This window comes from Amblyomma americanum, chromosome 4 (genome assembly GCF_052857255.1).
Source record: "Amblyomma americanum isolate KBUSLIRL-KWMA chromosome 4, ASM5285725v1, whole genome shotgun sequence".
NCBI lineage: Eukaryota > Metazoa > Arthropoda > Arachnida > Ixodida > Ixodidae > Amblyomma > Amblyomma americanum.
The window spans coordinates 216,254,132-216,278,668 of NC_135500.1; the positions used below are offsets into that span (position 1 = coordinate 216,254,132).

General features: G+C 47.7%; 2 protein-coding genes across 3 annotated transcripts in view; one reads left to right on the forward strand and one right to left on the reverse strand.

The window, feature by feature from the left end:
- LOC144129326 (retinol dehydrogenase 5-like) overlaps nucleotides 1-11,913 on the reverse strand; it is a 34,190-nt gene extending 22,277 nt beyond the window's left edge. The window contains exons 1-2 of the mRNA XM_077663370.1: nucleotides 11,729-11,913; nucleotides 3,847-4,072 (exon numbers count right to left, since the gene is read on the reverse strand). Coding sequence (XP_077519496.1) covers nucleotides 3,847-4,072; nucleotides 11,729-11,770 — 268 coding nt within the window. The 5' untranslated portion in view covers nucleotides 11,771-11,913. The remainder of the gene's footprint in view (nucleotides 1-3,846; nucleotides 4,073-11,728) is intronic.
- Nucleotides 11,914-21,170: 9,257 nt separating this feature from the next.
- Nucleotides 21,171-24,537, forward strand: part of Uch (Ubiquitin carboxyl-terminal hydrolase) — a 90,812-nt gene continuing 87,445 nt past the window's right edge. The window contains exons 1-3 of one of the 2 annotated variants that reach the window (XM_077663372.1): nucleotides 21,172-21,373; nucleotides 21,460-21,471; nucleotides 21,671-21,799. In XM_077663372.1, the coding sequence (XP_077519498.1) occupies nucleotides 21,329-21,373; nucleotides 21,460-21,471; nucleotides 21,671-21,799 (186 nt within the window). In that variant the 5' untranslated portion in view covers nucleotides 21,172-21,328. Of the gene's footprint in view, nucleotides 21,374-21,459; nucleotides 21,472-21,670; nucleotides 21,800-24,537 lie in introns of both variants that reach the window. The other variant, XM_077663371.1, reaches the window with a different exon arrangement.

Consider the following 24,537-nt stretch of genomic DNA (forward strand, 5'->3'; position numbering starts at 1 on the left):
TATTGAGTACCAACCTCATTAAAGAGCAGTAGTAGTAGTGATTTGTTTAAAATTATTTATTTATTTATTTATTTATTTATTTATTTATTTATTTATTTATTTATTTATTTATTTCAAAATACTGCAGGCAGCAATGCTGCCCAGGCAGGAGAGGGTTACAAAAGGTAAGCTTGCAAAGAACGCTCAAAGGTATTAATGTTAGTGCATTCAACAACCGAAGCAGGCAGGCGATTCCATTGTTCGATTGTACATGGGAAAAAAGATTTTTGGAACTGCTTGGTCCTGGCATTGTATGGCCTTATCACTTTTGTGTGGTTCAGCATTGATGATCCTTGTGGTGCACAAAGTAAATACGAATAACGTGGCAATCCTGTTTTGTTATGATATAACAAGTGCAAAAATTTTAACCTGGCAATCTGTCTGCGCATCTGAAGCGGCTCAAACTTATGCTGTCTCGGCATATCAGTAACGGAAGAACGTTTCCGGTAATCGGATGAGATGAACCTGGTTGCATGACGTTGGATGTGCTCCACCTGCTCGATGTTTTTTTTTACATGATACGGATCCCACCCAAAAAGGAAGGAACCCATTTCTGTTAGCCCCGGCATCAGCCATCCCTAGGGGGAGCACCTGAGCTGGGGCAGCGGAAATAAAGGGATAGCAGGGAGACTGGAGGAATGAAGTGAAAGAGGTGAGGAGACAGGCAGAGGCACAATATACAAGTATTGTATTCACACAATAGTAAATATGTACAGGTCAGGCGCGTGTGATGTCCTTACTCGCAGAGGAACGAGCTCATTAAAGATCTAAATTTGATTATCGCATGTCACCGCGTCTAATATACCTGTGTAATATATCGTTGTCTGAAAGAATATTTTCACTGCGAATTTTTTTTCCTCGTATCTTGAAGGAAGCGAGTGACGCCCTAAAGTAATAAAGAGATGAGTGACGAGAACTCTCTCCGGCACGAGATTCTCAAATCGCGCGATCCTGTATGGAGAAGCATGTCGTATTTTGCTCGCTTTGTTCAGAGCACGGAAAACATATTCACGACATGTGGCTACAGCGGCTATAAGAATTACCTTTTCCGTGCATCTGCTACAAGTGAAGTTCAAAAACTTGTTATTTATGCTTATCTAAATATAGATTAGCGTCAAAGGAAGAGCGCATATGCCCCCCCCCCCCCCCCCTAACTTACTAAACGACTGCTTGAATTTCATTCCACATGTACCATGCTTGTTTAAACCATCGGCTCCTCCTACCTGATGCGCCGACGCCTTACGTATCCCGCAGGGTATAGAGAGCGCTCAGACCTATTGGCGATTTGCCCTACCCAGAGGAGACTCCTGAATTTATCTAGAATGGCGGCGCTACGGAGGACTGCTTCCGGGAGCAATCTGTCTAGAATCGTGCTTGTTTTAGAATTCCGCAATGAACTCGCGCTTGTCACTCTTTTGTTGATCGACGGTGTTCAAGAAGTGCTGCGAAAATGGCTGGCGCGAATGTGGAGCAGTGGACGGTGAACGCGCACTTTGGAAAAAATTTAAACACACTCAGCAATTGTGGACAAAAATATTTTTGAGCGGGAAATCTTTTATGAACTCAATTTTTTGAATAATGTAAGATTTCACTATAACAATAAATATATCCGCAGATCACCCAGCGGCAGAGTAATGTTCCGTTTATGTTCGTTAGTCTTCTTTGTTGGTCCGAGTGCGGATGAGAGCGGCTTCGATCCAATAGGAGTTTCACAAGGCGATGCAGGTGTTGAATAAGAGTGATATATTTTCTTGTTACATTTTCAGATAACACAAAAATACAAGATATTCGGTTCGCCTCAGCGTCCTGGTTGTGGCCGCGCACGGCACACTTATGGCTCGCAAGCCGTTTTGAATGGGCCAGCCGCGCACGACTGCCCTGAAATACGCCGAGCCCTCGGGCGACCGCGGGAGGTCTGAACTTGCGACCGCGCACAGTCGCTGCTCCGTTCAAACTCAAACATACTCGCCGCTGAACCTCTGTTCCCCCCATGTACAGCCCACCCACGCTTTATTTATCTCAGCAGTTGCGTGACATACGCGGCCCGTGGCCGCGACGCTCGCCTGGCCCCACGGGTGCGTCGCCAGCACTCGGCAGGTGTTTACGTCTGCTGAGGCCAAACATCGCAATTCTTGAATAGCAGCGGAGGCGCGGGTAACCCGGGGCTGACCGGGTCACAGGACACAGCTGCTGTAGCCAGACACGGGCTCTGTAAGCGGGTGCGAGTGCTGCGGGTCAGGGTTCGGCCGGCAAGGAAATTCCCCTGGCGCCGAAGTTCGCTACAGGCAGTCTTGTAGTTCTTTTTTTTTTCTATTCACGTTTTTCCTATCATCAAAAGCGTTCCTCATTTCTTTCTATGGCAGTCCTAACTGTTCAATGCTATCGCTGGAAACACTTTAAAAGAAAGATTTTGCAACATATCAGAATAATGAACAATTACCTTCAATATTCCATAAGAGTGTCTTACAATTTTCCAATTTTCAAAATTGTTGCCCGGGAAACCTGGACTTGAACAGCATTGACGTTGGCGACTAGTGCAATGGGTAAATGGCAGATATAGACGCGCATTTTTTTTTCCATTTCGCACTACAGGTAAGCAACGCTCCGCGACTGTCATGCGGCTACACAAAAAACAAGCTATAAATGACCTCACTATCACGGTTTTAATTGCTAAGCTGCCCTGTTTTTCGTTCTTTCGTACTGACAAATTTCAGTCAACACGTACTGCTTTATAGAAACGAACATATTTTTTTTGTTTGGGTGCAAAGGTAGAAAGTGATAACACTATGATATCGCCTTCTCTGCGCACAGTTTTCTCAGAACAACCGCGTCTGATGATCTATGTTTGTAAGCAGTGAATTCAAGCAGGTTATGCATGCAAGACCACCATGATACAATCTTTTCGTCCGATTCTATTCTGTTATCACCATCCGCCTGTCATAGCGCATGTTTGCAGTCACTGAGAAGGCATGGGGAAAAAAGCGTTATTATAACAAAGTGGACAACACCCGCCAAACTTGGACAACAAATCACGATACGACCAAGCAATAAGAAGGCCCGCCGTTACAGGGACATTTATGAAAAAAAAAAACTGCTCGCGCTACCATACCTCGTGTGTGCTGAGCAATAGCTGTTTAAAAATAGCGCCTCATACTTACATAGTTCCGCGCAAATCACTTCTTTATAAAAAGAGGCGTTCCCGCAAGAACACCACTATACAGCGTGCAAACTTCCTGTCCGCATGCTTTGTGGCACCAGAAAACTAACTCGAACAAGGACATTCACCGCCTCTTCTATGTTATCAGAGTGCTAACATTCACGTAGCAGGACCCCCGAAATATATCGAGAAAAACTGTTACAGCAACGTCCTGGTGCGCCGGAAGACCACTCGCTCTACGAAGCAAACAGCATGGAGCCGCGCCCCGATCTTTCTTGGCTAGTTCGCGGCGCCGCCGCAAGTGGCGTCAATTTCGTGAAAATCGCCAGTAAGAACGGTCTGCCGTTTACTTCCGCTTCGTATGCGCTTTATGTGCCAAATATTTAGCATGTTGCGGCCATTCTTGTTGCTACTGATGGTGCGATGCTGCTACTGCTTCTGATGATCATTGTGATGGATGTGGTGGCGTGCATAATTGTGCTGTGGCGGCGACTGTGATCGTCGTAATGGTGGTGCTGGTGATCTACGCTTTGCAATTTTGGTCGGGCAGGTGATGCTGATGCATCACTATCTGGTCCATCGATGCGCCCTTTGCTTCTACTCCGTGTCTGTCCATTCTTTTACTGGATGGTGGCTGATGTCACCCTCACCTGTGACGAGCACGGCTTTTCCGCGGGGGATGAGCTTGGCGTTGGGCAGCACGAAGGTGGTGAGCACCCAGCCCAGCAGCAGCGTAAGCGCCAGCAGGGTCAGCAGGGCACCCAGCCACCACAGCGCCAGCCGCCAGTCGTGCTCGTGCGCCGGCAGCCAGCGCCACAGCGCCACCAGGCAGCCGGCCACGCTCAGGTGCACCACGACGTCACGACGCACCTGCAGCTGAGAATAGACAGGCGCCGCATCTCCCGCATTACAGGTTGCTCCAGTCTGTTGATGAGAGTGTCGTTTGCTAAAAGCACGTACCAAGCATTAGGGAGCTTTAGCACAGCGTTGCCGTACATCGCTACTACCCGGCGCAGACAGCGCATGCGCAGATGTCCCAGATGTGGAAGATGCGCCTGTACTTGATGCACACTTGACCACTCGCGCATGCGCTATTGGCAGCTATAGGTAGAGTTATACGATAACAATATGCTAAAGCTTTATTAAAACGATAGCTGCGTAACTTTAGCGTCAGCTTCGTCGTAATATGTCGTAACTTTAATCGTTGGGTGGTTGAGCATCCGCCTCGTATGCGGGAGGTGCGGGGTTCGATCCCCAGTGCCGCCGGGTACCCACCGGTGATACAATGGGTACAAGCTTTCCCCTGGCCTGGTGCTCGGCATCTTTAGGGTGAAATGCTTGGAAAATGAGTATCTGACCCCAGCTTGAGCCCATGCAAATACCTTGTGCTATGGCGCTCTTTGGCCATAGACGCCCTTGCGCCATAAAAATCCATAATCATCATCATCAACAACTTTAATCGCCTCCGTTCACGCTCTTGGAGACGGGAATGTCATCTTGACAGGAGCGAGGGGAAGGCTAAGCTGGGAGTTTTTACTGCTCGCTTACTTCCTGAAAGACACCTAAGTCGGCATATATGTATGTTTGAAGAATTATCTATTTGAAAGCTGCTGCATTCAGCTAGCGCTACCCGAGCGCTTGAAATTCCGAGTTTTGTGAGACGTCATCACAACAGTAACACAAAACACACGCAAGTGAAATGGAGGACGACGCTGCCCTGCGTTTCACTTACACATGTTTTTTATGTTGCTTTCTCGCAAGACAAATAACAACGAACAAAGGTTGAACCTATTTTAAAATTTTGAGTACGACTGGTCTACGGGGTAGTATATTATACAAGTCGGGGAAGAAAGTTGTTCTGGGCATCGCGATACTCGGTGCTGCGTTTTTACGACAGGGACTGCGAATGATAGAACGCTTTGTTTCGTAGTGACGACGGTTTCATATTAGCCTTCAGGTGTAAATATCAGGAGAGCTTCTGCGTACTGAGCGTTACGCTGTGGAGCAGTAGAACCCAAATTCTGTGCGACAGCTGGAAGTCGAGCAGCGATCCCTAACACTTGGCAAACAATGCACATGGGAGCGTATAGCCGCTGACAGCAAATAACGTGCTACCGAACGGCGCAGCAGAGCTCACATTTTCTGCATCAGTTTTTTTTTTTTTACAGCCGTGCCATATCCGGCCTGGACAGTTTCACACTCCAGGCCGAGCATACGATTTCCGAAGCGAGTACACTGATATGATCTATCACCAATATCCAATAAGTTGTGAAGGAAACATATGTACTCGCTGAGTGTGTTGTAAACGCGTATGTTTGTCAAACTGCAACAATGATACAAGTATCCATTCTGATGCACAGACCCCAGAGTCAATTCAGTTTCAGTTTAGGTCAAGAGGCCACCGACGCGTTGCTCTGCTAAGCGGTTCACATTTTTGATCGTGCGTATGTCTCGATGAGACCACTTCACGAAAAAGCGGTGGAAGGTAAACTTGAATAATGTACAACTTTTCCACATGTGTCTCTGCACCGAATGAACTGCTTCGGCGTCACTGCTTAACCGAGGTAGAAGGAAAAATTGTTTTTTTTTTATTTTCTGAGGAAAGGAAATGGGGTAGCACGCCGCGTTTCAATGGCGGCGAAACGCAAAAGGCACCCGTGTGCTATGCAATGTCGGTGCACGTTCAAGATACCAAGCTGGTCGAAATTACACCGGAGCCTTCTACTACGGCAGCTCTTGATTTTTTTTCTTTTACTACCACCGTCCTGCCTTCCCTGATGGCGTGGTTGAGGCGTCCGCCTAGAAATTAGACAGTTAATGCTTTATTTTCTTATTTCGAACTTCTTTTCCTCATTAGTTTTTTACACTTGAATTCCCAGATGCGAAAATGTGTGGCTCGTCTAGAGAGAACGGCTCTATCACTTCTCCAGATGACCTTCAACTGTCCTTGTGGGTGTATCGGATAACGCATGTAAAGAGCAAGGGTTTGCGTTCCCTTCAGAACTCCCTGTGCACCTCAAAGTTTCCGGCATTTACTAACTATAGATCATGAGATGACGGGCTGCGTCCGTAGCGCGTGCGCAGTGCCTTCAGTGTTTTTTGATTGTTTGGTGGTGTGTAAACAGCGAAGATGTAATGCGTGAACAGTAAACGTTGTTTATATATTTAGTTTTATTTCTTTTTACTTCCTTTCTTGAAGCTTTCTGTACTTCTTTCACAGCACGTCTCATTGTTGTATGAGCATCAAAGCTCTGAAACAAAAACAAACAGGCTCCGTTACTGGGGTGCCCCTCCATACCTTTTTTTCACGACCATTTCTCTCCCTTCTCTCAATAATTCCACGTGCTCGTAAGGCCGTGAAGAGAGCTCAGCTCTGCAGGACGGCAGCGTACACCAGAGGGAGCAGCCACCGCCTGACGGCCTCACTCAAGGAAGCAACGTTTTCCGCTGCGCACCTCGGATCGCACGCTTTCCTTCTTCGGGCGTTCTTTTATTTTTCTGCTTGCCGGTTCTTTCTGTTCTTCTGCCGGAAGTTAGTCTCTCAAGAGATTACTTTGTCACGTTCCACGCGTCTCTGGAAAGTGAGCGCTCTCCGGCGACACAACGTTAGAGACGTTTATCCTCGCGTTTCCTCCTCACAAACAGACGTCATTTAACAACAAGCGAAATGAGTAGAGTTGGTTTCCGCTTTGCTAAACTAAACGTGTCCTAAACTGAGGTATCACTTGAGACGTACGTAGTCAGGAGACAAATATTGCTAGCTGCTAGCTGTGGAAAAGTTCCATGCAGAACGGGCTGATAACGTTGTAACGTCGCACCGTGAATGCAGTGTCCCCGTGATGAAAACGTGTCTTCTGCGTTGCTACACACGAATGTTGGTGGCGAAGTATAGGTACCCTTGACGCCAAGTAACAGTCACATTTATTAGCTTAAATGGTAGTATATATAGGCGGCACTTTATCGTAGCCTGTGCTATGAAAAGTGTCCTTGAGGCTCAGCAGCTGATTGCACAAACAACGCTTGCGTGTGCGTATCCCAAGAACCTAATGCATTTGAGTTACGTCAGCCTTCGTTAACTAACATTAAGTTATATTAGAATAATCATCATCGTTTAATTTTACTTAGTCCTGTCAGGGACAGTACATATGTTATGTTGTGTTGGTTATGTACGGTTTTAACGTCCTGAAACGACCTATAGGCAATCAAGGACGCCACAGTGGAGGGCTCCGCGGATTAATTAATTAACCCGTAGATATAGTGTGACGCGGAAGGCTGGAGATTAAATTTCTAACGCCCTGTACAGAGCCATCTCAAGCCAGACATGCGAGATGAACGCCGAAAAACTCGGGGCACACATAAGCTTCGCCTTAATTGTATGACGCGGCGGCGTTAATGGGCACTCAACAGCCTGGGGTCCTCCTTGCATATCATTTTGCAGACACAGATACTGTTCTTTATTTTATTTTTCATTTGCCACAAGACACACAAGGCCTCCCTTTAACCAAGTCGAGCGAATGTTCTCCAGTGTTCGAGGGTTAGCGTGGCCAGCTCACGACCAAAGGAGCAACGGTTCGAGACCCGGCTCGACGATTTTTCTTTTCGGCACAATTGCTTTCCTTTCTTCAGAGACACTACGTAACGATGGTGGAATGACGTCGCGACCCTATCGACAAATGAGGAAATGTGCAGTGACGTCACCACTGTTGTACTGTGCCATCTTTGAATTATCCGCGCGAGGTCATGTGGTAGTGACGTCATGACCCTCTCGACCAATTCCGATATTCCAGGCACGCAACGCCAACGGCTATTGCTCCGCTGAAGGGTACCATAACGCTATCGCGCAGGCAGGCAGGTCTGGCAGGCAGGTCTGGCAGGTCTGGCAGGCTCTTGATCCCGGATGGTGGCCAACAGTCCATGACGTGTGGCGACCTCTCCAGCCCACTCTACCAGCCGCCTTTGTGAGGCCGGTTCAGAGGTGGAGACCGCGATCTCCCAACCCTCTTTGTCCGTGAGGTTCCAGCGAGATGGTGGTTGGAATTCTCGGCAGAGATATAACATGTGGTCAGAGTTGGCTCTCGGAGCCCCACAAAGAGAGCATTCGGGTCTGTATTGGCCTGGGTGCATAAGGGCTAACAAAGCCGGTGAAGGAAATGTGCGAGCCTGGAGCTGTCTCCAGGTAGTTTGTTGTTCTTTGGAGAGGGAGATGTGTGGTGGGAGATAGACGAGACTTTACTCCCTGTAATGGAGGGTTATTTCATGATAGGTGACGAGCCGGTCCCTAGCGCTACCCCGGACATTTTAGGACGGTCGCCTCCGAGTTTCACATAAACGCCGGTGTGGCTCCGGAGAGCTTGTGTTTTTTTGTTCGCTCGTTTTGCATGCATCAGCGCTTTAAATAGCCCAAAATAAGCGAACTTCAAGGATGCCAACAGTCACCGAAAAGAAGGAGCACAGAAGATTTTTTTTTTTATTTGTGGTGTTCATCAATGGGCGGTTAATACGGTAATTATTTAAAGGTAATTGATTAGAAAGCAGAAGAAAAATTCTACGGGCTATTACAATTCTCCCTAATGTGAAATTTGAGCGCAGCTTTGTCGGTGTCTCAGGCTCTCTAGGCTCATTGTTTTGCTTTGCTGGGTCGTCGGCACGCCTGGCGACGATATTAGTTCGATAGTAGTATTAGGTGAAGGAGAATACGACGTGCAATGCACAGCACGCGAGGATGTGTAAGGCCTGATCGGCTGCGGCGATAGCATATAGTGTCCTCGTGCAGTGGCCAGCGAAGCTGATCTGTTCGCGGAGCCGTGGGTTGGAATCCCGGTCGCATTTATCTTTGTTTATTTATTTTATTTATTATGGTTCGGCTAGGTTACACCGACGGGGGCGACGTGGATCAACACATGAACGGGCTCTTAAGGGCTGTGCTCTGAAAAACAACCACATGCCGCCGGTGGGATCCGAACCCACGACGTCCGAATATCGCGTCCGGTGCTCTAGCAACTGAGCTACGGCGACGACCGTACGATCTTCTGCGTTCGGAGGCGTTTATGAGTAGTGTAACCAAACCTTGAGAGTGTTCACCAGCACCACCCTCGTCCATAGTGGCGGACGTAGTACGTCCTGTTTTACCGCGAGTGCTACATCGATCGAACAGTGAAGGCGGAAGCTGTAGCAAGCGCCTCTCCTCCCTACGCTCGTCAGCGCAAAGCAAATTCAATTATTTAGGTAATGGCTTCTCATTGAAACGAGTCTAAATGAAAATCGCTGGACCCTGAAATCAGTGTACAGCCACGAAGTGGACATATTAGGACCGGTCAGAAATTTCATAATTAATCATCGCGCCAATTCTTTACAATAATCTGAAACTTTTTCTGCAGCTGGATAATAATTTGAAACGGAGGGGGTTACCAAGCAGGCTAACATCTATTAATAACAGCTAAGGTGCATGCAGTGGCGCTTATACGCTGCAGTGTATATTAAAGCAGTCTTGTAGGCGCCACTAAGTACACAATGGACGTGGTCATTTTGAAACATAAGGATAATTATAAGTGTTTGGTTTGTGGTTTGTGGGATATGACATCCCAAAACAGCTCTGTGAGGAACGCCGTAGTGGAGGGCTCCGGATGATTTCGACCGCCTTGTGCACTGTAATCGCACAGTACACGGGCCTCTGGAATTTCGCCTCCACCGAAATGCGACCGCCGCGGCCGGGATCGAACCCGCGTCTTTCGGGTCAGCCGCCGACCACCATGATTCATACGTGCCTGTTGTTTCTATGCAATTTAAAACGGAGACGGGAGAACCGAAACCGGCAGAATGTTCAGTTTCTTAGATTTCCATCAAATTGAGCGCATAAGAGTGAATGCCTATACGTCCGTGACGTCATCAAACTCAAATCGGAAGCCGGCCAAGAAGCTCGGCCGCATCAAACGTATACAGTGCGGCAGCTCGCAGTTTACGCACGGTTCAGGTGACCTTAACAGTCTTGCTTGTATAGAATGCGAGTGGTCACTATGCACGACCTGATGAGGCTAAACGATTTTTGCCTGCGGTCAGTATACACGAACCTGTTCAATGCTGTCGCCACGTGCGCGTGACTGAATCGGCATCTTGTGCCGCACTCCAGGAATTAGTCGTTGCTCTTGGCGTTAAATCAGCGCATGTTTTGTATGGTCCAAAGCGGAAGCGAAAGAACCGTGGCTCTGAAGTGCGCAGAAGTCATCGCAGGAACAGTGAAATGTAGGGCCTTGATGCTGCAGCAGGAGCAGGCAAAAAGTTTTCCACCGTGGAACATCAAAGACCGAGCTCTACTTTTGACACTTCAAAGCAGCGTCAGGTTAAGCGTGACATTCAACAAACGTTTACAGGAGGTGATTTACATATCGATTCGCGCGCTCACTAGGTTTATAGCGCAGTGTAGTTAAGACTTGAGACATTCGCTTGTGCCAGCGCTGAACGCCCATGAAGGCACTGAACACGTAATCACTGCTGTACCAATCGGTACCTCTAGTCAATCGGTATAATCGCTCTACTTCGTGAGCTGACCAGACATGTTAAGAGAGGATAAGGTTGCTGTAAGCTACATAAGGCGTCAGCTTTACGATTATACTGCTAGAAACTGCTCACCGCAACGGCAATTGAATATCAGCCGACGTGTTGTTTCAACGGTTACGGTGCTCGGCTGCTGACTCTAAAGACGCGGGCTCAATCGCGGCTGCGGCGGTAGCATTTTCTATGGAGGCGAAATGCTAGAGGCTCGTGTAAGTGCAATGTCAGCGCGCGTTAAAGAATCCCAGGTGGTCAAAATTATCTAGAGCTCTCCACTACGGCGTCCCTCATAGCCTGACTGGTTTTGGGACGTTAAGCCGCACGAAACCAAGCCAATTAAATATTAAATACGAGAGTTAGAAACACAGTTTCGTGGCCTAACGAGAACAGAAAACTGGGCGAGTTGGAATGTATTCATCTTTAAGAAGCGTGAAACACAGGACAAGTGGAAGAAACATGAGACGACACGACCGTGTCGTGGCCTCTCTGCCACCACGCACACGACCACCCACTACCAACTGCCGTTTTCGCCGATCGGTGTCCAGGCCAATGTCCTGCAGGAATTTTAGACGAACGCGGGAACACTGCATCCCAAAGGTTCGGTTTTCACTACGTCAACCCACCTTCTCCGCACATACAAAAGAACCTTGCTTAATTAAGCTATTCCTCACATCGTGGAGCGGTTACGGCTCTTGACACCGCAGACGATGTTGCGCTGTGGATGCTCTTTCTCTCTGAATGACAGTACACTCTGTCGCATGCATTCACGTGTGCTTAAACTCGTCGAGTAGCACGTATACACACACAAGCTTCGTAAACTCCCTGACTTTCGTAAGCACGCACCGTCTATTCCCGCAGCAAGTGCTCTTGATGCATCTAAAACATTCCGACCACACCACCAAACCCTGTCCAAATCCCCACAATAAATGAGCGCCACTTCAGCAGGGGCATCAACGGCAGCAGTCTCGCTGAGCGTTTACGTACCAGGCCGCCGATGACTCTGTCCGCGGACAGGGAAGCGAACATGGCCGGCGCCGCAGCAGGAGACGACGCCGCGGCATGGGAGGCGTGCGGTTCCCGCCAGCACAGGCAGCAGCAGCAGCAGCAGCGCGCGAGCAGCCGGCCGAGAGCCCCCCTGACTCGCTTCTCGGGCCTTGGCGTGAGCGGCAAATGTGGCGCAACGGAGCAGCCCTGTTTCCTCGGCCACTTCGAGGTCAGGGCTGTCGTCCCTCGGCTGCGGCGGCTCCTCCTTGCCGCCCAGCGACCGTCGCAGGCGGCGTCGCCCCTTGAGATACCGGCTCTCTCGCCATGCATGCACGTCCAGCCGCCGCAGTGACGGCTTCACGGTGCACCGTCCCAGAAACCGCCCGAGCTCGGCGCTGAGGAGTTGTGCAAGTCACCGGCGGCGGCCGTGCATTCGCCCTGCTCTGTGCACGCGCTAGGCGGTAATTGCTCTACCCTCGCGCGTGAACTGACAGTGAGTGTGCGTGTAGCACAGCGTTCCACATAAGCTTTATACCCTAACATTCAAGGAGCAAAGCTGCTGGTGCGTTGTTCACGGACGCAGGTGACGAAATCTAGAAGAGCTCTTTACCGGACCATAACCCGCTTTGTCGTGAAAGCTGCCAGTTCTTTTTTAACAGCGATGGTGTATTAGGAACTGTCTCCTCCAGGGTAAACGGTGTCGCCGTCGTAGTATGTCGCAAAAGCAAACTTCCGCTTTTAGCTGGTTCCGGATCAAACTTTGCCCAAGTAGGCCTAAACTATAACCGGCATATCAGGTGAAGGGAGGGCACTATCAAGTGTGTATCGCTTGAGGCCATGTGTTTCAGTTGGGCCCTGGAGAATGGGTGCACTGCTGAGGCCGGGTGGTGAGGGTGCGCTACAGCGCTACAGCTATTGTTGCCACATTTGCTCCCCGGAGGAGGCGCAAGCGTCTGGGATTTTCATTTTATCTTTATTTTTTACAGCGCTAGCTGTTTGTGCGATCTGTGGCGCGGTTTCGCGTCGTGCGAAACCGCGCGCTCTTGTGACGTCTTGTGACGTCAGCGTCACGGGGCGGGCGAGCGTGTCGTCACTCAATCGCTCGCTATGATACGGAAGGGTGGGTCGCCCGGTGCAGCATTCCGAAGAACTCCGCGGCGAACGTCTCTGTGCATGACGTGCGTGCGAGCTCGGGTTGTCGAGAAGACGACAAAAAGCGCGCAACGATCAGGAACTGCGCACCCGTGAAGCCGAAGCAGCCACTAGCTAGATGCAAGCGATCCACAATAGCGCCGCTCGGGCGTTTAATCGTCAGTTTTGCACCGACTCGTTCCGCCTTGCGTATTCGCTCAACAAGTAACTTTCAGCGACGTTGACTTTCAGGCTGCACGGGTAATTAACCGCCTCATTCATCGGTGAAGTCATAGCGAGGACGGGTTAAGCGACCAGTAAACGCAGGAAATCTCTACATATTTTAAATCTTTACACGGCAATTTTTTTTTCCTTCTGTCTCGGCGTTGATGTACCGCACTATTCGGAACGAAGGAAGCCAACACAAGGAGGAGAGGTGAAGGGTGCATGTGCAACGTTTAAGACTGCACGACCTATCTCAGAATACCACGGCCACGTCTTCTGTCGTCCGTCTTAAACGACTCACTCGTAGAAGTACTTTTGTTTTCGTTTTTCATGCCGGCCGTTGGAGACGTTCTTTTTTTCCTTCTACAGCGCCAGCTATCAAGCGCTGTTCTTGGGTTTCGTGTCGCAGTAGCAGTAGTCGTCATCGTAGTCGGCTTAAACGGTTGGTGGGTGGGTAGGCGTGGCTACCGTGGAAAGAAGAGGGTGTGACGAGTACGCAGGAATGCGCGACCGCAGAGTGGTTACCACGGGAACCATCCGGGGGGAGGTTACCGAGGAAAGAGAACGGCGGGCAGTATGACGAGAGCCAACACCCTCTCAATGCTAAGGCCTCTCCACCGGCCGCGTGACGTCACGCCAAGGGACCGTGCAGGCCCCGCGCTCCGCGATTTCAGCGCGCCGCGCCCGTCTGCACTATTCGGGTACTGCCGTACGTAGCTGCCTTATAAGTGATTCCTTCATTTTCATTTTTGTCGTTGCTGCAGAAAAGAAATTCGCTAGTTTGTGCGCGCCTTAGGCTATCATTTTATCTGCTTTATATATTTTTTTTATTGCAGAACACCTTATTGTCAAGAAAGTTCGAGCTGCTAATACAGTTTTTTATAATAAACAATTTAGCATACGGCCGCCAATTTCGCATTATTGGTCATTATAATAAAAAATTGATTAGTTAATTTCAATTAATCATCTAATTATTAGGTTCTATCACGTACATGATGTCTGCCGTGCGGTAAAATCCATCCGCACAGACCGCACATGCGTATATCTAGTTGTTAAAGTAGAAGTTCGTGAACATTGAAAAAAAAAACACCGTCTACTGCGCATTGTGTTAGTTTTATTCTGTATTGTGTTTTGCTTAAAGCTTTCACACACAGCAATAATGACACTCACAATAATGTTGCGCTGTTGAGTATTTGTACAGCTAATCTGACCCTTACAATAAAAAACGACGAGACACCAGCAATGAAGTGTGCGCAAAGCATTTTTATTGCTTGGGAATAAAACTTACTTCTTCTTAAGCGTTGCTGCTTTCCGGGCTGCGGCCTTCTGCTGCGCATTGTCTTGTATGGCATCATTTCTTAGTTTGCAAAAGTTGTTTAGAACAACGTTGGTTGCAACGCGTACTACCAAGCGCAGGAGAGTTTGTGCAGTGTGGCCATTTTCACATGTCTCAATGTCGTGTTCGTCCAGGAGGGAAATCGTCTGTGAAATCACGACACCACGTTGATTTCTACAGGAGAGAAAATCTTCCGCGGTTGCTCCAAAAGACAACTTCTCTGCAACTAGTTTAGTCATCAGTACCATGTGAACTGTGCATGGCTGGGGAAACTTCAGCCCTCCTCTCGACAGGTTAGCTATCATGGCAGTATTTTCCGCTTCGATCTCTCGATTTTCAATCACCAATGTGCTGAAGCAAGCAGAACATGAAAGCTTCTTTAAAGCAGCATGAGCAGCGTATCCTGCAATGTAGACAATAGCATCCATGTCAGAGTGGGCGTGTGTAATATCGTCGTCGCTGACAGCCACAGAAAAGTTGCATGGGACAAGATCCTCACTTACGTCTTCAAACTCTGTTTCCTCGCGTGGAAATGTCAAAAGTTTTTGAAGACGAAGCTTCTTCTCACATTCGTAGAGCTGACGCACGGAAATGTGGTACTGTGATCCTGCCAGCTGGCGGTAACGGCCGAACCGGTCTTCTAGCGCATCCGTCTGAAATTTGCCCAGCAGTACGTACTTGAAGTGAAGTTCTTCTAAGCAGTAGCGCGAGAGTTCTACCAGAGAATAGCATGTCAGTCGCAAAGCACTGTGAGTCTCTTTCGTCAGCGAGCCACTGGTGATGTTTATTCTTGCCCAAGCGTCCAACCAGTCCACAACGCCGCTCAGGAAAGCTAACTGTGTGTCATCAACAGACCTTACAGGGTCTTGCATGCTGTCCCTTAGCCTCTGGCCTTTGCAAGGGGTCTTAACATTGACTATTTGCCACCATGTGAGGATAACGTCAATGAAAAGAGCAGTCGACTCAGCTTGAGGAATCTTGAACGCGGAACCATGTGTCCTGAGGGCATTTGAAACAAACTGATTAATGACGTCGAGAGCGAGCTTTACATTTTGCCGCTCCATTGAGGTTGGATTCACGGCTTTTGCGTTCAGTCTGTAAGCAGCCTTCACAAGCGACGTCTTCTCTGAAGAATAAAGCTGCCGCACAGCTGCGAAAGAAGCAGCTTTCATACGAGGAGGCCCTTCGGGCATTGCTCCACTCAAGTCCATTTCAGGGAAATAGAGGCATGTTCCAGGGTTTTTCTGGTTAATCCAATTGTTCCTAATGCACTTCAAGAGATGCACAGGATCGACCACGTAGAAAAGAGGGCGAGCGTTATCGGCTGGATGGGGATAGACAATGCTCACCTGAGGACTTGTAGCAAATAACGACATCATCTTGCGGTTCAGAGCATTGTTGTCCGTTATCACAGCGATAATTTTGAGCCCCATTTTCTCAACATTAATGATTATGTTCTTAGCATGCTCGTGCAAAATTTCTGCGCTCAGTTTGCTCACAGGTAATATGTGAATGACGTCCTTGTTTGCAGAAAGGAGTGATTGTACCATGAACACATGGGCTGTTGTTGCTGGTTCCGTTGAATGAACCGACGATCCTACTATTGTGCCCCCTTTGTAGTCGAAGTATGGTTTTATGTGGATCTCATCGATCATCAGGGTCACTGTCTTCTCGTGGTCTTTCATTGATTTGACTCGTTCTCGGATGTAGGAGAGACAGTGCGGTTGATTTTGCTCCACAAGAGGGTCAGCTTTGTAATTTGAGCAAACACGGCGCAGTGTGGAAGGATGGGGCAGAATGATTCTTGATGCAGCTCTTGTGAAGTGATATGCGTGAGGAGAAATTGAATTCAAAATACTGGCGAATACCAGCAGCTCTGCGCTATACACATGCTGTTTCGCGAGGAGAAGCTCTATCTGCTCAACCAGAAATTTCAGCAAAGAAGACTGTTCTTTCGTCGTATCACTGTCCTCAATGAGGTCTGCAAGCAGTGAACCGACAAACTGCAATACTTTAGTATGTTTCGACTCTTTCGTCACCTCAGGTATATTATGCAAGCCTATCTCGAGTTCTTCTAGCAGCAAGGACAGGCTGGAGGTGTCGCATACTTGAGCTGGCAGAATCCTGCCTGAAGGAAGCGACAGAAGCTTCACTCCATTCAAGAAAACAGAAAGTGACAGATCAGGGAGAACTACCAAGGCGCATTTCACATTAGGTGAAGGATCATTCTCGATGAGAAGGAACCTAACGCACTGCTCATCGACAGAAACGGTCCAGAATTTCGTGTTGCAGATTCCAGGCAACTTAGATTTGAACTCCTCGTAAGATGAAACTTTGTTTCTTTTCTGTTCAAGCTCATTAGACTGAAGTGACTTCCTCATAGCCTCCTGCAAAGCAGCGTTTTCCCTTCTTGCTTTTTTCGTCTCTGGCGATTCACTCCGTCCAGGCGTTGAGGACAAGTATTTTGGGCAGTTTGGAAAAACAGAAGGCGCAGCATCAATCTTCAACTGTAGCCTGTCACGCTTCACCTCTATTATTTTCCCTGTCAGTTCATCTTGGTGTGACAACGTCGTAATGAAGTCGCCTGCGTGGAAGTGCAGTTCACACACCTGCACGAGAAAATGAAGCAAGGCCATTCGCCATGACTCTCCATTGCCTAAAACACTAAGTAAAAAGAGTCTGAATAGTGAACAGCTTTTACATATTTACACAGCTTTTACACAAGCCTTATGCACATCCACAGAACTAAATGCTTCCTGGACAATTCATACATAAGTGTAAGAAGTGATATCATTGCCTACAAAGACAGCATGCCTTTCCGGGAGCGACAGCTCACAACTAAGATAATTACCAGCGCCTATTAAGCAATATTTCAGAGTCTTACCCTCGAATGCTCTGTAGGTGTGAAATCCTTCCGTGGAATGGCTCGCAACCAGGCTTTTCTTCGTACTTCGTCTCTTGGGAAGCAATCAGTAATCAGCAATCAGCAATCAGCAATCAGCAGGCAATCAGTTTCCCATTCGTGCGCTAGCACAGGTACGCACGCCACACAAGAAACGGCCACACGAAACAGACACAGCCGTGCGAGGAGCGAACGGAAATGCACCCAACGCCAGGCTGAAAGACTCAAGCAGCAGCTAGACGCTCACTGCAAGACTGCGTTCGTGTCTGTGCTTGCCCGGGCAAGCGCGAGCACATCGAGGGAGACAACCGAGCGGAGCGGAGCCGCGCTTGGTGAGCAGCCTGACCGGACACTTGGCGTGACGTAGCGCGTGTGGAAAGGAGGGCCTGGAGAGGCCTGAAGAAAGTATTTAGAGGGTGTTGCGAGAGCGGATCGAGGAATGTAGCACGGACCATCTGCGACGGCTGCTGCTGCTAAACGCGCCGCCCAAGCAGGGGGTGGCGCTGCGCGAGCAAAGCGGAGGACAGGGGAGGAGCAAAAGTCTAAAAATGAGTATGCGTGGAAGACTAAAAAGAGTTCCCTATAACTATACATGTATGAGGTCACTCTTACATTTTCCAGACACGGAAATTCTGGACCAGCACGTTTTTCAACTAAAAACAGTTTATGAACGCAAGATTTCGCTGTAACAATCAGTATATCCACAGATCTCTCCTTCGTAGGCTTGAATTTTTTTTTGTTGCTATTATCGTTTTTATTATCGATATTGTTTTGTTATCGGTTTATCGGAAAAATGGACCATTACCTTCAATATCTGCATAACAGTAACTTACAATATTCCTGTTTCCTCACAATTAAAACTGACTTCCAAGAATCCTGGACGTCATCAAAACATCGTGAAATAGCAGTAACTTAACAACTATCGCTGAATCTCGCGTTACACAGTGGTAACCGTCCTGTGACTTTTTTTCGCCAATTCTTCCCCAGTTTGTTATGACCACCTTCACATAATACTCCAGTTCAGAGCCTGAAAGGGATCTGAATAAAGAAACTAAATATCATACACATAAATATAAAAATAATTCTGCTCCTAGTATCACAGAGAGAGTACAAGAAATGATAAGAGAGGTTAGAGCCCTTTTTATCCAAGAGTGACATTGTTTTTCTCAGGATGCTAAATTGAATGAACATCAAAAGGAAAGGAGCGACAATCTGTTCTTGATTCCAGGGCCCAAACCCTAACAGCCAGTTTCGTAGCGCCCCCAGGGTAGCCAGAAGGGGTAGCCAGATGGCTACGCGAAAGGAAGAAAGAGGTGGCGTAGTGGAGGTGTCCGGATAGGTTCGACCACCTATGGGTCTTTAACGTGCACTGACATCGCACAGCACACGGGCGCCTTTGCGTTTCGCCTCCATCGAAGCGCGGCCGCCACGGTCGGGTTCGAAGCCGAGTACTCCGGATCAGTAGCCGAGCGCCCTAACCACTGAGACACCGTGGCGGGCATTTTCAAATAACTTTCAGGCGTTCTGTAAATGTCCTCCAGCTCAGCTAATGCTGCGCCTATTTGACCTGCAAGATGTTTTTTTTAAAGTTCGTCAGACTTTTTGTAGTCGTCAAGATAAACAAACCGTCTTATAGACATTTCAACTGGACTCTGTGAGTGTTACTATATAAATGTTTATAAAATGTCTGGATACGTTATGACTCGTCGGCTGTTTACAAGAAACTTTTTTGACGTCTCGATGCATCTTGTAGCTATCTTCTAGCTCAGCTAGTGCTCTCAAAAGATAAGTCTTCTCAACTGGCCAAGATTTCTTGAGGAAGTTGTGCCTAATAAAGACCGCCGCAGTCATCCATGCAAACACATGAACCATCAAGGAATACAAACCCTGCACTTACCTTATACTGCCCGTAAACCTTCGCTAATCTTTGTATACCCCACTCCAATGACATCTGTAAGGTACATGGGGAGAACTGCCGATCTATAAAGTAGTGAAGGTATTTTGAGTCTACGAATTTATTCTTGGTGCATTGGAATTAATCCTGTTTAAATGCATGCGACGTTCTGTTAGTTGAAAGTCTTGATTCCTACCAGAGAAGAAAAATAAACTCAAAAGTGAAAGCTGTTTTATGGACATGCACACGAATTCTATATAAAAAGGTCGAGTAGAAACGTCGTGCAGACGTCTGTCAAAGATGTCTTAATTTTTACTGAAAAATCGCTCTTTGATTTTTGTGTCTTTGAGATGTACTGTGAGCGAACTTTCGGGGACAGACCAAAATGAGCTGTCGAGAGTTCTGATTGTCATACATGTAGCCTGTCGTAGACTGTCATTCAAGCCATTGTAGACATCTAGAATTTGTTTTGGGATATCTACCAGAAGTCTTGCAAATAGTCTTGTAGCTCGAAAAAAGGTGGGAGCTTCTGTTGTCACTCATGTGGCACAGGAATCGGGACAGCGTATACGGGCCAACAAAATATTCCTGCCGTAGGCAGTCACACATGCGTGTATGTGTTGATCACATGAGAATTGAGTTTTTTTATGTTGTCGCATTTCTGACGACCACGCAACTCTCTGTGTATTTTCTGTCTAAAAGTAAATATTGCACTTCAGCTGCATATGCGACCTTGTAGCTCAAGCCGTAAAACGTCTTGTGAGGAAGCCCTCCAGACTTCTGAAGCAGAATGTGCTGAAGACAACTTGCATAGAAAAGTGTCTTGCGTAGATGCTGAAGGCGTAAAAATCCTTCCTAAGACAGCTTCCCGACATTTTGGCTAAGGTGTCTTCTAGACAAGTACCAAAACAAGTGCAGTATCTTGTAGTCGTTTGAGCATCCGCGTCGCATGCGGGAGGTGCTTGGTTCGATCCCTAGTGCTGCCGGGTACCCACCGGCGATACAATGGGCACAAACTTTCCCCTGCCTAGCGCTCGGCTTATTTAGGGTGAAATGCTTGGGAAATGGGTCTCTTACTCCACCTTGAGTGGAAGAAAAAATCTAGTGTCATGGTGCTCTTTAGCCACAGATGCCCTTGCGCCATAAAAGTTCGTTATCATGTACATCTCTTTTGTAGCCCAAGATATCTGTCGCCATTACAGGATTTCAGGACATCTACAATATTTTCCGTGCTCAGTGGGGGTGAATTCCACATTGTGACTCTTGTATGCCAATTTGTCCAGAGCACCACTCCAAAGGAAAAAAATGCATATATCCAAAAATTTGGTGCCTCTACTTTGAATTCGCAGTTATGATTTCGTACCAACTGTTCAAGGACGGCATACCGCAAGTCGGTGGTATACTATGGCTATCCGGCGATTAATGCTCGCCCCACCCGTTAGCTGTTTGTCCATGTATCTTCATTATTTGTTTTTCTATGGACCTTTCATTTGATCGTGTGCTTACACAAAACATGGAGTGGTGGAGTTGTCAGTCAGCTCTCTTGGCGTGGCCTTCTGGAGCTGCTGTTGTGCCCTTAAGGCTGGTTCACAGTGAAAGCAAGCGAATGAGCGATTCAGCGGCGCGCCGCGGCGAAAATTTCTAACTTGTTCGAACCTCGCCGCTCACCGCCGCGACGACTCAAAAACTCAGTGGGTGCACTGGGTGGACATCTGAACCGCACTTACCGTACACCGTTCTAACGGCACTAACCGTGCCTTGAATAAAGAGATTAAGAGAGGAGTGAAAAGGAGCAGATATTTTTTAAAAAATGTCGAAGTTAGACCAGTTGTCGGTGAATTTCGCGATTTGTGCAACAAGCATAAATGCTGAAAATTTTGTTTTACCCGCCACTACATGTTTTGTTTCTCGCGTGTTCCGCTTGGTTGCGCCACAATAAAACGCATATAGCGGATTGGAGCAGTAGGAGCGGCTGGCGACTCAGTGGATCCAATCCAATCCACTGTTCTGACGCCGGTGTCTCTGTTGTGTGTTTTCAATCAAATAGCAACTCTTGCCGGCTTTCTCTTGTGTTCTGTTTCTGAGCGGAAACGGCCCTATTCACGCTGCATCATGGCTGGTGAGAATAACTGGGTTCCTCTGGAGAGCAATCCCGAGGTACGAAGTCCATACTTTCTCTTCTAAGCTGTGTTGCGTGCTTCTTGTCAAAGCGGTTCTAATCGTCCCGTTTCTCTTCATTTCAGGTGATTACGAAGGTACGAAGATGGGAAGTACGACGAATTTAGGAAGTTGAACGTTTAGACATTTCAGCTACTTGTGTTTGTTTTTTTCTTTGGCCGCTTACCAACTTTGCGAAGGCTTCGCTAACTCTAATCGATTCGCTGAAGCTTGGGCGGCTACCACTTTACGGGGGCTATTGATTTACAGTAACTTGTTAGTCTGTCTCGTTTGCAGTTTGCTCACAAGCTGGGACTGCCGGCAAATTGGTCCTTTGTGGACGTCCTGGGACTTGACCCGGAGTTTCTGGCCATGGTACCGTCGCCGGTGGCCGCCGTGTTGCTCCTTTTCCCTCTCAGCGGCAACGTAAGGCTCATCACGCTTACCGTGTAATACAACGCGGACTGTCCACACGCAACCTGTAATGAAGTGTCCCGTGTAGTGTGCCTTGATCCAGGGTGTCGTAGTTCCGTGCCGACAGCAGCGCCGTAATATGTAGCCCAGCGAGCGGAGGAAGTAGTTTCGAGCAGAACATAAGAGTTTTTGCGACGCCACGTGCATCATTCTATGCGCGCACCGCACAGCAGGACGCACGAGCGTTCGCTCACGATAAGGAGCGTTACGCTTCAGGCTCGCGGCCCTCGCAGTGTGAAATGCTGAAACCGACTCAAGCGTATGGGCAGCTTTGAGCTGGAAAGCCAAGAGGTTGCACCGTTGCTTGGGCATTGCAGGTTGCCTCAAATGCATGCAGTGAACACACAAGTTTTAGCTGTTGTGAGACAGTGGAACACAGGTTACATGAGCAACAACCTGTGGATGAATGGCAGCATGCAAGCACATTAGCCTCTCCTCTTCTACGTGGCCTGGTGAGGCCCATCTGTCTATTGTGCAAATATGCCACTGCTAAGCATCGCCGACGTTTTGCAGATCTTATTGCCAATAATTACCAAAACATAACGACCAGTGAGCAGTTTATGTATATTACCAATTTCACCGTGCCTCACAAAAGGTGCTGTACTTTAAGTTTGTGCTACTCAGTTGCAGTTCACACATATTACAATCCTTTCCACCTATTCCCAACAGTGAACACTGAAGCTTGCCACTCAGCAAAGTAGTGTTGCACACTTGTAGCCTTAACATATCCTGATGTAGGGATTATCTCACATGTCTTAAATCCAAGAGCTTTTTCTTCTTTAGTTGCCAACAGACACATCTTGTTAGAGAATGACTTGATTGGGGTAAGGTTTTTCCTTTATTTGGCCACGCCAAAACATTGTTGCAAGTTTCTCGGATAGCATATTCACTCTGCTGAAATTGTTGCCAGTGAAGTTTCAGTAGTGCCAGCAGTTTTAGCCATGCTGCACAGCAACGAACTCTCACTTTGATAGGCAGTTTCGCTCGCCGAAGCAAACAGGGACGTATGATAGACGTTAGACAGCCAGTTTGAGCAAAAACCCTCTTATAAAAGTCAGTGCCATATGTCGACGCTGAATTGCTATGCCCGATTACTGAATTAGAGTGAAGTTTGGTACTAAAACCTGAATTTTGAGATATTCGAAAGGAAAATCAGCTCTGCAACAAATAAATGTAGATGGGAATGCAGATCCTAAAACAGCACAAAAGAATAGTGGCATTGTCGTGAAAAGAAAAGATGGGGTAACTTTAGGTCTGGTTTAGCTTAATGGTAATTCCATCGAGAGCTGTTGCTTATGGTTTAGCTCCCATACAAACTCGTTCATTGCTTTATCTCAAGTGGCGCATCGTTGTTTAGGAGTGGTTGGCTGACTGGCTGCTGCTGCTGTGGCTTCTGCCTCCTCCCACTGGTGTTTGTGATGTCCTTGTTGAGCATGGCCTTCATCTGTTAGCACTTTCGGGGGCTTGACAGCAGGTGGATCGGCATTAGCAGCTTCGAGGTCTGGGGTGGTAACAGCTCTGCCTCCGCAACAGCTACCACCTGTTGCAGCTCTGCTGCTTTGGGTTGTGTCATCAGACCAGCTTTACTGAAGCTTTGCTGGAGGCCCCTCATATACTGCAAGATATTGCCACTCCTCTAGTGGTGCCATACCGCAGCTAAACTGCATTTCCTGGCAGTTGGCAAGCCTTGAGCCATCTCGGGGCTAGATGCTTTGTCGTCTTCATCTCTCATGCTGCCTGTTGCCTTGCGTGTCCCAACAATGTCTTGCGCGTATAAGTAACGCAAGTAAACCAGCCGTGCTTACGTCAACCGTTTCTCGGTGACAATATGCAGCTTTCGCTGCAATAAAGCAATGAAAAAATGCCCGATGTCCTGTCTAGCACATCTAAGGTACTATGACTAAGTAAATGAATGAATAAATATAAAATGAAATGCAGCATAAGTGGTAGCACCCGGCATTATCAGCACAGTTTTGTGTGTGCACGTGGTTTGGGCACAAAACTTTTCAAGCCTTGAGAAAGTTCAGAAAGCACCAGAAGTTCACAGTGCTAAAGCAGGTAGCACCATGAGCTGTTTCTGAAGGGAGATCAGCAAAACTTTGCTAAACATAGCATACACAAAAACATATTTATAGGTTCACAAAGAAAACATTTTTATTTTGTGTCTCGGGCTCCGAAAACGTGCTGTGCATGATGTGTCGGGTTCCAGAGGAAACAGCATCAGTGCAAATAACTGGTTTGCTGAGGCTGTGAAGCTGGCCATGTCCAGCACTGAGCAACTTTAATATTACCTGCCTATTTCTTTTTTTTCTCCATAAGTTGCAAAGCTGACTCTTTTTCTGCTAGGGGTAACTATAATGTGCCAAGCATCACAGTCTATGCCACCAGCATGCCCCAATTCCGTTTGTGTGCCAAAGACAAAATTGCCCCACTCTGTGTTGGCAGTGCTTGAATATAGACCTGGACTAAAATTCTCAAGTGCAAAAGTCAACGGGAACGAAGTCCCGAAAGTGGATGAAATTAGAATATTAGGTATCATTATCAACAGCATAGGTAGTAATGAAAGCCTGATTAAGAAATTAAAAAAACCAGGCGGAGCTCATAGTCAGAGTATTTAAGAAGACGTCCAACAGAAGGAGTGGCCTCACGGAGGCGTGTGACTCGGACTCGTACAAGCTTTTGTCACGAGC